The sequence below is a fragment of the Martes martes genome, assembly GCF_963455335.1.
Source record: "Martes martes genome assembly, chromosome: 14".
NCBI lineage: Eukaryota > Metazoa > Chordata > Mammalia > Carnivora > Mustelidae > Martes > Martes martes.
The window spans coordinates 54,057,552-54,071,369 of record NC_137902.1 but is presented as its reverse complement, the minus strand read 5'-3'; the positions used below and the strand labels follow the sequence as shown (position 1 = coordinate 54,071,369).

General features: G+C 44.0%; 1 protein-coding gene across 1 annotated transcript in view; it reads right to left on the bottom strand.

Moving 5' to 3' along the window:
* Nucleotides 1-7,071: 7,071 nt before the first annotated feature.
* Nucleotides 7,072-13,818, bottom strand: part of ASCC1 (activating signal cointegrator 1 complex subunit 1) — a 97,485-nt gene continuing 90,738 nt past the window's right edge. The window contains exons 10-12 of the mRNA XM_080822446.1: nucleotides 8,942-9,099; nucleotides 8,554-8,752; nucleotides 7,072-7,452 (exon numbers count right to left, since the gene is read on the bottom strand). Of these exons, the coding sequence (XP_080678572.1) occupies nucleotides 8,983-9,099 (117 nt within the window). The 3' untranslated portion in view covers nucleotides 7,072-7,452; nucleotides 8,554-8,752; nucleotides 8,942-8,982. The remainder of the gene's footprint in view (nucleotides 7,453-8,553; nucleotides 8,753-8,941; nucleotides 9,100-13,818) is intronic.

Genomic DNA, 13,818 nt, shown 5'->3' with positions numbered 1-13,818 from the left:
TTGGGGCTGCACGTTTGGAAAAGGCGCATTTGTTTGTGCTTTTGACTTCAACTTGTTTCTAATAAGCCACTGGGGAAGGGGGTTGGAGAGGAGGCTGGTTTTGTCTGAGGTGTTCAGGGTTTTGTTAAAACTGTGACCCTTATCATTGCCTGTGAAAGTGTGTTGACATCCCGGCTGGGAAGGCTGAAAGCTGGGCAGTCCCAGGATCAGAGCAGAAACGGGGTGAGGTTTACATTACAAATAAATGGAAGAGGAAACATGGAGAATCTGACAGGACAAAACATAATGAACTCTTGGGACCCAAGCCCTAGATTGTGTCTTTATAAAAAAAACTTGGTTGCTGTAGTTTAAAAAAAAAAAAAAATCAAAGGCAATGAAAAACATGATCTTAATCGGTAGGAAAAAACACAAGTTAGAAGGTTCATAGTCACCCTGAATCTGGCTTGCCTGGGAATTCTGACTGCATCAATGGCTTGGCCTGGGGTCCCCTTAGGAAAACAGAAAACAATAGCTCCTTTTCCGTGTTTTCTTTTTCCTTTGCGGTTGGATTTAGAGGTGGTGCTGCAGGGCGGCTCTGGCTGTTGATGTCCTGGTCTCCCAGTAAGTAACAGCAGCCTTGCTGGGTTGTGTAGCAACACTGTATAATGGGAGAGCAGTTTCTTGTCAGATAGACTGGGGGTGGAAGCCCACTTACCTGCTGTGTTACTCGGCAGGTTCCCTAATCTATTTTCTATCTGTAACAACAATACAATCTATCTCAGAAGAATTCTGTGAAACTCATGCAAAACTATATACTAAGTAGGACAGTGGGCATTTGAAAAATGTTAGTTATTTTCTCACGTCAAGAAGAGAAGGCTCTGATGCCCCGTGGTTCTGAAGATGTCCTGAAATTTGCCATCTTTTCCCACCATCTCAATCCTAGTCTTAGCAAAACTTACTGTGTATGTCCAAGGTACTGAGGAAGTAGATTCTAGACGTAACTCTCCCATTCCAGTGCTATCTTATAAAGTCCCTAGTTTTCTAGAATTACCAAAGTTGCCCAATAGTTTGGACAGGCACTGGCAAGATGCCCATCAATAAGACAATGGATGTTTCCAGACTTTTTAAAAAAGATTTTATTTATTCATTTGACAGAGAGAGATCACAAGTAGGCAGAGAGGTGGGGGGGGGGAAGCAGGCTCCCTGCTGAGCAGAGAGCCCGATGCTGGGCTCGATGTGGGGCTCGAGGCGGGGCTTGATCCCAGGACCCCGGGATCATGACCTGAGCCAAAGGCAGAGGCTTTAACCCACTGAGCCACCCAGGCGCCCCGATGTTTCCAGACTTTTGAAGGTCAAAATGTTTCCCACACTCCCGGGCAGCTCCTCCAGTGGGACTGGTCTTCTGCAACACCTTCAAGGTGGGTCAGCTGATTTACGCCAGAAGCAAATCAGCAAGAGTCCAGGACTGTCAGTTAAGTCCAACAGCAAAGCTAATTTAGGGGAGAGATCCAATTTCCCAGATGACAGGTAAAAGAGTTGTAGAAAATGGACAGTTACCACGTATAAAGAAGAAAAGGTTTTCCTAACCTTTGAGAGAATTCCTAGGTTGGCCTTTTCAAGTGAAGGGGCCCAAAAGCTGCTGGGTGTATTTGTTAAATGGTATGTATGTTTTATGCATTTTTTTCTGTTTGTATTTAGTACCTAGCAATACAAAATGGAGGGACCTTAGTTTCTAAATAAGAGACTTAAATTTAACATCTTTAAAACCATGAAATCTCATTTCTGGATGACCTCACAAGCATAAAAAAAAATGCACAAAGATACTCAATCCAGAATTGTTTATAATAGCCAAACCTGGAAACCAGCTCATTGTCTGTTAGTCAGAGACCAGCTAGTTAACGTAACATATATACACACAATGAACTATTGCAAAGCTATTAAAACTCATGGAGATCTGCATCTGTTCACAACTAAGGTAACCCACTACATATTCCTGGATGAGAAAAGCTTGTTATAGAAGATCATGTGTAATACGATCCCATTTAGAAGAAGTATGGTAGGGCACAGCAGTTGTCAAGCTTTCTCATCTCGGGGGTCCTTTACACTAAAAAATTATTGAGGACTCCTAACAACTTTTGTTTCTATAAGATATATAGACATAGATATCATCTATTGTACTTGAAAATAAAACTAAGTCTGCCCCTAAATTTTGCTGTGAACTAAAACTCCTCTTAAATCTTCAGAGACTCCTAAAAAGTGAAAAATGTTTAAAAATAGCAATAAGGAAACCATTACATATTAACAAAATAATGTATTTTATGAAAACACAGCTATACTCCCCCTCCCAAAAAAATTAGCAAGAAAGGGGGCATTGATTTACATTTAATGTCTGGTTCAAAAGAAGACAGGCAGATTAGCTTTTGCATTATAACAAGTATATTAGGGGCACCTGGGTGGCTCAGTCGTTAGTCAGCCTTCTGCTCAGGTCATAATGCCAGGGTCCTGGGATAGAGTCCTACATTGGGCTCCCCACTCAGCGGGAGGCCTGCTTCTCCCTCTCTCACTCCCCTTACTTGTTTTCCCCTCTTGCTGTGTCTCTATCAAATAAATAAATAAAATATTTTTAAAAAATAACAAGTATACTAGTTTTTTAGGACTGTCATAACAAAATACCACAAACTGGGGGTGGCTTCAACAACAGAAGTTTATTTTCTCCAAGTCCTGGAGATGAGAAGTCCAAGATTAAGGTGTTGCTAGGTTTGCTTTCTCCTGAGATCTTTCTTCCTGGCTCGCAGATGGCTGCCTTCTTGCTGGGCCATATATCGTCATTCCCCTATTCACGCACATGTCTGATGCTTTTTTTCTTTTGATTGTCAAACAGCCCTTTATTGAAGTATTTTCCTTTCTAGTCCTTAACCAGACATTTCACCACACCACTGCTGATGTCACGAAGGCAGCATTCATCTACACTGCAGCCCACGGATCAGGGCAGCGGCAGAAGGAACTACCTCAGTCTGAGCTCATCTGCCCTGGATGGTCAGTTTCACCAAAATCCTCAGACCCTTCCAATCACCAGGTGCCTTGGTGATGTCATCACCAACCTTCTCAGAAGAAAGACAGGGGTGGGGGGGGGGGGTGGATCTCAGAGGCCGGGGGTTTGAAGTATCCCTAAAAGCCTCAGCCTCATTTTTACCTGATCACCTCTTTAAAGGCCCTATCTCCAAACACAGTCACATTCTGAGCTACTGGGGGCGGGGTTGGGGGTGGTGAGGAGGTTTAGGGCTTCAGCATATGAATTCCTAGGGATATAATTCAGCCTATAACTGCAGATAAAACTGAAAATAGCTAGTAAGAGCACAATAGAAATACTGAGAGCAAACTGAGTTAATGTCTAAAAACATATTACTTATAATATAAACCTGCCAACTTATAAAATTCTAGAAAACACAAAAACATACAAGCACATATTCCATTAACCATCACAGTGATGATGTCACCATGTCACATAGCCTCTGGAAAACTCCACTGTATACTCACGAGAGAATGACAGTGAAAAAAATAAATATCTTAGTTTTTTTAAGATTTTATTTATTTATTTGAGAGAGAGAGAATGAGAGAGAGAGAGAGAAAGAGTAAGAGAGGAGAAGTCAGAGGGAGAAGCAGACTCTCTGCTGAGCAGGGAGCCCGATGGGGACTCAATCCCAGGACTCCAGGATCATGACCTGAGCCGAAGGCTGTTGCTTAACCAACTGAGCCACCCAGGCACCCCATATCTTAGTATTTTTAAGAAAACAGTGTGGAGCTCACATATAGCCCTAAAAGGTTCCCAGGGATTCCCAGGGGTCCAGAGGCCACATTTAAAGAACTGGTGGTATAAACTATTATGACCTCAGGTAAATCTCTTAACCTCCTTATGCCTCAATCTATAAAATGAGGGTAATGATAATACCAACTTACGTAGGCTGTTGTAAAGATTAATAAGTTAATACTCGGGGCGCCTGGGTGGCTCAGTCGGTTAAGTGGCTGACTTCAGCTCAGGTTATGACCTCAGGGTCCTGGGATCGAGCCCAGCATTGGGCTCCTTGCTCAGCGAAGGGTGGGGGCGGTGGATCCACTTGAGATTCTCTCTCTGCCCCCCTCCCCCCCACTGCTTGCATGTGATCTCTCAAATAAATGAAATCTTAAAAAAAAAATAAGTTAATACACAAATTACAAATGTGAGCATTCTGCAAATATTAGCTGTTATTTGTGAGACATTATCTAACAATTCGATATGATATGTGCTCAAATGCACAGGGAGTAGTAACCTCTGATTGATGAAATGTTTTTTATTTCTTTTTTTTAAAGAATTTATTTATTTATTTGACAGAGAGAGATCACAAGTAGGCAGAAAGGCAGGCAGAGAGAGAGAAAGAGAGGAAGAAGCAGGCTCCCCACTGAGCAGAGAGCCCGATGTGGGACTCGATCCCAGGACCCTGAGATCATGACCTGAGCCGAAGGCAGAGGCTTAACCCACTGAACCACCCAGGCACCCCTGAAATCTGTTTTTAAACCACCATCTAAACTGAAGTATAAAATACACACTGAAAAGAACACAAAGCCTAAAGGGTACACCTGATGACCTGCCACAAGGTGAGCATATGTGATCTTCTGTTTAAAAGAACACTTTAGGGCACCTGCGTGGCTCAGTGGGTTAGGCCTCTGCCTTCAGCTCGGGTCATGATCTCAGGTTCCTGGGATCGAGTCCCACATCGGGCTCTCTGCTCAGCGGAGAGCCTGCTTCCCCCTCTCTCTCTGCCTGCCTCTCTGCCTACTTGTGATTTCTCTCTCTGTGTGTCTGTCCTGGGTGGCTCAGTGGGTTAAGCTTCTGCCTTTGGCTCAGGTCACAGTCTCAGGGTCCTGGGACAGAGCCCTACATCGGGCTCTCTGCTCAGCAGGGAGCCTGTTTCCCACCCCACTCTCTCTTTGCCTGCTTCTCTGCCTACTTGTGATCTCTGTCAAATAAATTTTTAAAATTAAAAAAAAAAAACACTTTATTAACAACAAGAAAGCTATCAATAAAAACAGCCCCGACGGCAGCCCATCCTCTCGCCTGTGGTGTTCTGGCGTATCCAGGTTCCCTGGAGGCATCAAGGGAGCATCTGAGAGGCGTTCCTCGCTTAGCACCCTGGTGCTGTGGGGTTCCCTTCCGCTCCAGGGAGAGAGCACAGTGCAGGAGTGAATCAGAACAAGCTTTGGGTCTTTACGAAGCTGAATTCTCAGCAGTGTCCACTCTAGTAAATTCTGGAGCTCACTTAAACATAACCACCACAAAAAGTGACTTCCACATGTTTCCACCATGGGTATGGAGTTTGTCCGGGACTAACTCCTTGTGTCCCCTCCCAAAAAATCAAGATTATTCTCCTGTGACGAAGTCTCTTATGTAACAATACAGATCTTGTGTGATAATTGCAGTGAGAGGCCTTTTTCCCTCCTGCTCTTCAAGGAGCTGATGGTAAAGTCAGTGTCTCAAAAAACCGCCTGGGAATGATGGGAGCTGCGATTTAATTTTATTTCAGTGCAGAATGAATTGCTAAGTGATATTATTAAAGGAGATTTGTTTATAAACACAAGTAGCAAATCTTCCAACATGTACCCCACTACAAGTTGGCAGGAGGGGATCCCGAATCTTAGAAAATTACAACTTACAAGGTTCTAGGAAACACAAAAATACCGAAGTACATGCTCCATTAACCATCAGAGTGAAGATGTCGCTAAGTCATGTAGCCTCTGGAAAAACCCACTGTAGAGTCGTGAGAAAAGGAGAGTGAAAAAGGTAAACTACTTGTGAAAAATTACTTAGTAATACAATAGGTCCTTAAATGCAGTTACCTCTAAATTCTATTAAGAATTTAGGATTTGGGGGATGCCTGGTTAGCTCAGTGGGTTAAGCCTCTGCCTTTGGCTCAGGTCATGATCTCAGGGTCCTGGGATCGAGCCCCACGTCGGGCTCCCTGCTTGGTGGAGAGCCCACTTCTCCCTCTCCCTCTGCCTGCCTCTCTGCCTACTTGTGATCTCTCTATCAAATAAATAAATAAAATCTTAAAAAAAAAAAAAGAATTTAGGATATACAAGGTTACATCTTCCAAAGATAAAACTTAAAAAAAAGATTTACTGGAAACATGGGTCATACATCTCTGACATTGAAAATAAGACATCTTTACTTCCTGGGGGCCAAGGCTGCCGGGCGGCAGGTGTCGGAAAGAAACCAGTCAGAGAGAAGTGCTGGGATGAGATGAGGACACCAAGCTCTACTTTTCAGTATGATCCCTTGGAGCACTCCTCCTCACATGCCATCTAACCTCTGGCAGTAAATGAGGTAAAACCTCAACTTAAATAAAAATAAAAAACGAACGTTCCTAGAAGAAAGCATCTGGGGGAGAAACCACCTGCAGGTACTCCTATGTAAGCTCCAGATGAATGATACAGCGATGCTAGGGCGTCCGTGAGGGCAGCATGGTGTCCCAACACGCCCCGACAAAGGGGGTCAAGCTAAAACTGTGCAATAATACTAGAGAAAAACACAGTGGCTTAGGAAATTCATTTATTCACAAATGATCTGTGCAGTGACACTGAGGAACAAATCCAAGCGGTACACAGAGCCCTTACTGTGTGGCGGCCTTAATGCACAGGGTTCAGAAGGAGACTTCTCAAATGGAGAGAATCAAAGTAAGAGTAAGGAATGAAGGGAAGACAAAGAGGGGACATGGAGGAAGAGGGATGTGAATAGGAGGAGCTGAGGGTGAGCCCGAGGCCAGAGCTCCCCAGCAGAGCATGTGGCGGGACTGATGGGTCAGGGAAGCTGTGCTGCAAGCCCCCTCCACCCACTGGTCTCCAGCAAGGAAAAAGGAGCTTCTGCAGCTGCCCTTGTCTCAGGGAACCCCGCATCCTCCTGCCCCTATCCTCACTGTTTCTACTGCTGCTGCCCTGAAGGAAATATAAAAGAGCCATGATGCCATAATGCCATCAGGGGCCTGGGAAGCCTGGAGGGTAGGGGAAGGTAAGGAATGGGAACCTAACACACATAAAAAGTTCAGAAGAGGACAGACCAAAGTAAAAGATAAAAACTTTATTTTGCTAAAGGTAAAATTCTGAGCAGTAAAGGAACTAATAGCAGATTCACAAAGAGATCCCTCTATACCCATGTTCACTGAGCCCTATATCCACAACAGCCAAGGGGTCAAGGAACCCAAGAGCCTAGTCGTGGCTGAAGAGATAAACCAAATGTGGTGTACATGTACAGAGGAATATCATTCGGCCTTTTTAAAAGGGAGGGAATTCTGACAAGTGCTACAACATGGATAAACCTTGAGGATGTTTTGCTAAAGTGCAGTAAGCCAGTCACAAAAAGACAAATACTATATGATCCCACTTCCATGGGGTATCCAAAGTAGTCAAATTCATAGAGAAAGTAGAAGGGTGGTTGCCAGGGACCTGGGAGAGAAGGAAATGGAGAGTTGTTAATGGGTATAGTTTCAGATTTGCAAGATGGGAAAGTTCTGGAGATGTTTCAGAACAATGTGAGGACATGTAACAGTGCGGAACTGGACAGTAACAAATGGTTAAAATGGTAAACCATATGTTGTGTGGTTTTTACCATATTAAAAAGGAACTTCTGGGTTGTGATTAAAAGTTAAGGTACAGGGGAACCTGGGTGGCCCAACTAGTTGAGCATCTGCCTTCGGCTCAGGTTGTGATCCTGGGGTCCTGGGATCGAGCCCCTCATCAGGCTCACTGCTCAGCAGCGAGTCTGCTTCTCCCTCTCCCACTCCCCCTGCCTGTGTTCCCTCTCTCCCTGTCTCTCTTTCTGTCCAATAAATAAATAAAATCTTAAAAAAAAAAAAAAAGTTAAGGTACAGGGATGCCAGGGTAGCTCAGTGGATTAAGTGTCTGACTTCTGATTTCACCTCAGGTCATGATCTCAGGGTCATTGAGACTGGACTTCGTGCTCAGCGCAGAGTCTACTTGGGTTTTCTCTCTCCCTATCCCTCTGCCCTCTGCCCTGCTTGCTCTCTCTCTAAAATAAATAAAATCTTCAGGGCGCCTGGGTGGCTCAGTGGGTTAAGTCTCTGCCTTTGGCTCAGGTCATGATCTCAGGGTCCTGGGATCGAGCCCCAAGTCAAGCTCTCTGCTCGGTGGGGAGCCTGCTTCCTCCTCTCTCTCTCTCTCTCTCTGCCCACCTCTATGCCTACTTGTGATCTCTCTCGGTCAAATAAATAAATAAAATCTTTAAAAAAAATAAATAATAAAATCTTTAAAAAAAAGTTTAGGGGGACGCCTGGGTGGCTTAGTTGGTTAAGCCGCTGCCTTCGGCTCAGGTCATGATCCCAGAGTCCTGGGATCGAGTCCCACATTGGGCTCCTTGCCCGGCAGGGAGCCTGCTTCTCCTTCTGCCTCTGCCTGCCTCTCTGCCTGCTTGTGTGTACTCTCTCTCTCTCTCTGGTGAATAAATAAAATCTTAAAAATAAATAAATAAATAAATAAAAAGAATAAAATAAAAAAAAGTTTAGGTCTAAAGGGAAGTAAAAATCAAACCTTCTAAAAACTGCAGACATTTGATTTAGGTGGAGAGAGTAACAAAACCAGGTCTTTAATTCTCTTTTAAAGTACTACTATGAAAGAGTTTAATGGCTGTAGCAAAATCCGTAGGTGTATGAGAAATAACGTGAATCTCAGCTCCAACGGGCTTGAGACGTACATTTCCAGAGAAGAGCTTCAGAAAGAAAGGCAGACCCTGTGAAAGACGAACAAGCCACGGGTTACACCACCTTGTGCCCGCAGCCACCTTAGCTGACCTACAGTTTGAGGACTGGGGACAACCATGAGAAACCATGGTTTGTGCGGGGAGCCACCCAGGAAAGTCACCATTCAAATTTCTCCCTCCCTCTTTGGTAATTCAAACAGAGGTATTTTCCCTCGGTACCGGTGAGGATGTTCAACTTCTAGCACTTCCCAAGATCCACCTCAGGAGAAGTCAATTTGCCCACAGGAAGCGTAGTTTCCAAAGCTGTCTACCGTGAACCTCTGAGAGATGTGAATTGAATTGAGCTTCAGGGTACCAAAGTAGAAGTTCTCAAAGAGCTGAAAAGAAAGAATACAAACCCACAATGAATATCCAAAGGAAACTACAGATGAAAATAGCAGCTATCAGATTCTCTTGTAAAAACACTACAACAATCCCAACAAACACTCGTGCTTTTTTTCAGTGTTTGTTCTGAGAAACAATCCTGGAGAGAAGGGACAGGAGTGGGAGAGAGAAGAGAACAGAAGCTCTTCTCTCTGGTGCATTTTAAAGCCTCCATTGATGAAAGACACTAAGGAAAGAGGGCTGAAAGGTCAATTCCAAAATTTATCTACTAAGCACCCATGACCAAGAGCTTGTAACAAACATCCTGGGGCTACACTCTGAGTCACAACACCTAACAAAGCTGCTTGACGACTTTCAGTTCCTGACTCTACAGGGTCAGTATTTTGTTACAGCCAGGACAAAATTTGATTGCATTCCTCTACCTAGTCAACAACATGTAGTAGAAGCGCCCATTAAAATAAATAGAAGATAAGGCTCCTAACCCACCAGTGATTCTGCCAACCCAGAGAGGAATCCAGAACATTCAGGCATACCAAACAGCCTTCTACTGGACGATATCACACATGCAAATGATAATATTTATCAAAAAACCTTTTACTCAACTTGGACTGAAGCCAGCATCCTAAAGTAAACGCTCTTTACTACAATTCTTTACTTTAAAAGCTTTCAAGTGTGTCAGATGGAGGGATGAGCTACACTCTGAGAGGGACCTGCCCTCGTGATTAGCACATTTATAAGGCAGAATCCAAAACGACATCAGGGCGCATCTCAGATGGGTGCCTGGATGACTCGGTTGGTCAGGCGTCTGCCTTCAGTTCAGGTCATGATCCCAGGGTCCTGGGATCGAGTCCTGATTCGGGCTCCTTGCTCAGGAGGGAGTCTGCTTTTCCCTCTCCCTCTGCCTGCCACTCTCCCTGCTTGTGCTCTCTGTCAAATAAATAAATAAAATCTTAAAAAAAAAACAAAACTCATCTCAGAAAGTTAACTGCTTAGATAACGGTGTCGAAGTGTAAAGGGCTTATGTTCTTCTGTTAGGATGCAAGAGTGCCGTTTCTTAAAATGTCAGTAAAATCCCAAGAAAGCCAGCCTTTCCATACACATACCCAAGAAATGCTTGGGTGGAATCTAGGTTGGTTCCTTTGCACAAAAGCAAGTGACTGTCTCTACACTTATTTTTACACAAGCTCCATAGCCATGGACTTCAGCCACTGTCACCTTCCCTCTTCCTGCAATTAGCGGCCTAGCAAAATGCCTGGGGTTCATTAAGGCTAACTTTATAAAGCCCAGTAAATATTGATTCTTCCACATGACATCAACTTGACCCCAAAGATCTATTTAGAGGTTGTATGCTGCATGGTCTTGTCTTTCAGAAAGGTGATCAGCTCTTGGCTGCATTGATTTACGCAATTAACTTCTCTTCCTGGCTTTGGCAGCCTGTTCAAACCATATCCACCCTTTTGTGTAAAGAAACACAGCCTGGAATGGTTATCTGCTAATCCCTTTGTTGAACCTTAATTCGAAGTGAAAGCCACGTCAACAAGACTGGCAGATTGATAGCTTTGCAAAAGCTTTGCAAACTGAAGCCTTGTAGGTTCAAAAAAGATATAACCAAAAGGGCAATAAAAGACAAGACAAAACAGAACAAAAAGGGAACTCATAATACTTTCAACAAGTTACTGTTTCAGGATTAGCAGCCTAGGGGTCCTCTACCGTCCATCCCCTGTGCCTAGGTTTCCAAGTAACAGAGCCACGGTGAGGGGCTGCCAAACGATGTGCCTGACCTCACTTTGCCTTATGTGGACAACCTCTGCACGGCATGACAGCCAACGAGCTCCTCATGCTTGAGGTTTAAAGTAAACAGGAAAAACGGTGATAAGAGCAGCCTGGGGAAGAGTTCGGCAGTCGGTCTACACTCACGGCCGGCCCATAGGAGCTGCATGACTATGCGAACGTGATCAGAGTGGCCAAGATCTGGTGGGATGAACAAGTCAAAGTCCCTTCCTTGTAAACTGTAAGGCCCTGCTGAAAATTAAGTATTTCCTATGATGGTTTTGAAATCTCTCTGCTCTCCTTAACTCTGGACTTATTTTACCTTTCTGAGTTGCCTCCGTCTTTCGTACCTTTGGTAATGTCCCAAAAGGATTTCTTACCAGATGTCCCTAGAGTGGGGCTGATCGTCCTTGAGCCCCTCCTATCTCCATGCTCTTGTTCCCTCTGTATGTTGATGAGGATTTCATAACCATTTTCACCGTTCTCCTATTTAGGCCTTGTTGTGTACCTTCAGTCTTAAAGCCTTTCTTTCAGTTCTATCAATTATTTCTAGTGACTCATTAAAATACGAGCTCTATATAGAGGAACAATCTTGTGTGTTATTCACAGCTGAATACTAACATACGCTGCAACCATACCTAGTAGACTGTGTATGGTCAATAAATATTTGCTGGAGAGAATGACAATGAAAACTAACGTTGTTATGTGTCTGCATACCTTATCTGAAAAGTGAAAGCTATGACATGGGCTTGTTCAGATTGGATTTGAAGGTCTTACTTATAGGTCACTGCCTAGAAACCCTTGAACAGACTCACCAAATTATATTCTCTCTAATCATATCTCAACTCTAACTAGTTGTCAAGAAAGAATTTGCTGTTAGTAATGGAAATTTCACATAATCCTTTAAATTAGTGTTTCTTTTTTTAAAAAAATATTTTTTTAATTTATTTGTCAGAGAGAGAGAGAGATAGCATAAGCAGAGTGAACAGCAGGCAGAGGGAGAGGCAGGCTCCCCACTGAGCAAGAAGCCTATATGGGACTCGATCCCAGGACCCTGGGATCATGACCGGAGCAGAAGGCAGACGCTTGACTGACTGAGCCACCCAGGCACCCCTTCTATGTGTTTCTTATCTGTTAAAGCCTAGATCCCTTTTTTTTTTTTTAATTTTTTTTTTTTTTGGAAGACTTTAGTTATTTTACAGAGAAAGAGACAAGCAGGGGGAGTGGGAAAGGGAGAAACAGGCTCCCCGCCGAGCAGGGAGCCTGATGCAAAGCCCGATCCCAGGACCCTGAGATCATGACCTGAGCCGAAGGCTGAGGCCCAACCCACTGAGCCACCCCGGCACCCTCCTAGATCCCTTTCTTAGCTCAAATTCCTGATCTGGAATGTCGCTGAGCACCTGATTTGATGCATTTTCACACAAAGGCACACGATGTAGTTCTGTCTCTCAAGGGCTTACCATCTAGTTAGGGAGGCAGGGTATGAATCAGAAGAAAGGAATGTGGATGACATGGGTGTGTTCACCTTGTGAAAAGTTACTGATCTACTTTGTGATCTGGGCACTTCTGGATTATGTTCTACTTCAATGAAAAGGTTTACCTTAAAAAAAAAAAAAAAAAGAAAGAAAGAAAAGGTTTACCTAAAACAACATAGGGGCCAGAGGTTAAACGTGAGAGGGGAGGTCCAGACAACTAACACATGCAGCGAGGCAAGAAAACAATGGGCGTGGGAGGCACGGAGGACAGCCAGTGGGCTGGAGGAGTCGGAGCCGAGCTGGGCAGCCTAAAAGCAGAAATGGGCAGAGTGGGCCAGGCCATGCCGACCAGGTTAAGTGTTTAGAGGGTCCCTAAAGAGTCATAGTGAAAAAGACTCAGTAAGGCTAGAGACAGAACAATGAATCACAAGAAAGGACCCTGAGGGTCGGTTCAGAAGGCAGACTCCATTCTAGATGGTAGGGAACCGCTGAAGGTTTCTGAGCAGGTTGGTGGGCGGAAACAAAAACTGTCTTAGGGAAACTTATCTGGGTGTGGTATACTGTGGCGCCTGGAGGAGGGACAAGGGAAAGTAAGGGAAACCAGCAGTCCTGCGAGGTACTGAGTATCTTTTTGACTAAGATAGTAGTGGCATGCTTGAAAAGATTGGAGCAGTTGTGAACTACTCTGAATGAAACCCAGAAAAGACTCTGTGACTTTCTGGATGCAGGGGAGCCAGGAAAAGGAGATGAGAAAATCATGGGTGACAGGGTACACAGGAGGGTACTGCAGACAGCAAGAGAACATTTCTGAGAGGGAGCTACTTTATGGGGAAACACAAACAAAAATTTCAGGTCTGTTTACACGCTCATGGACATTTCTTTGGCTATATGTGTCCCGAGCCCCCTCCAACCTAGGGTTTTCCTGTTTTACTCTGAGTATATGTATTCATGACACGAAATCTGTAGCACCGTTAAATGGAAAAATATCACCATAAAAAGCTTTACAACTGTTCGTTTTTTTAATTGAGTAGTAGTTCTTTATATATTAGGAAATGAACCCTTTGTCTACATTATGCATTGCAAATACAGCCCTTGACCTATTTGTCATTTGACTTTGTTTATAGTGGTTTTTACCAGGTCGATTTAAATTTTTGCAAACTCAAATATATAGTAAAGGAGAGTTTTAACACAGCTAATGCCAGTGCTACTAAATGTATATTAAAAGAGCAGAGTGGGGTGCCTGGGTGGCTCAGTGGGTTAAACCTCTGCCTTCGGCTCAGTCATGATCTTGGGGTCCCGGGATCCAGCCCTACATCCGGCTCTCTGCTCAGCGGGGACGCTGCTTCCCCCTCTCTCTCTACCTGCCTCTCTGCCTACTTGTGATCTCTGTCAAATAAATAAATAAAATCTTAAAAAAAAAAAAGAGCAGAGTGAGTCATACATACATAAGTACTGAGAACGCTAATA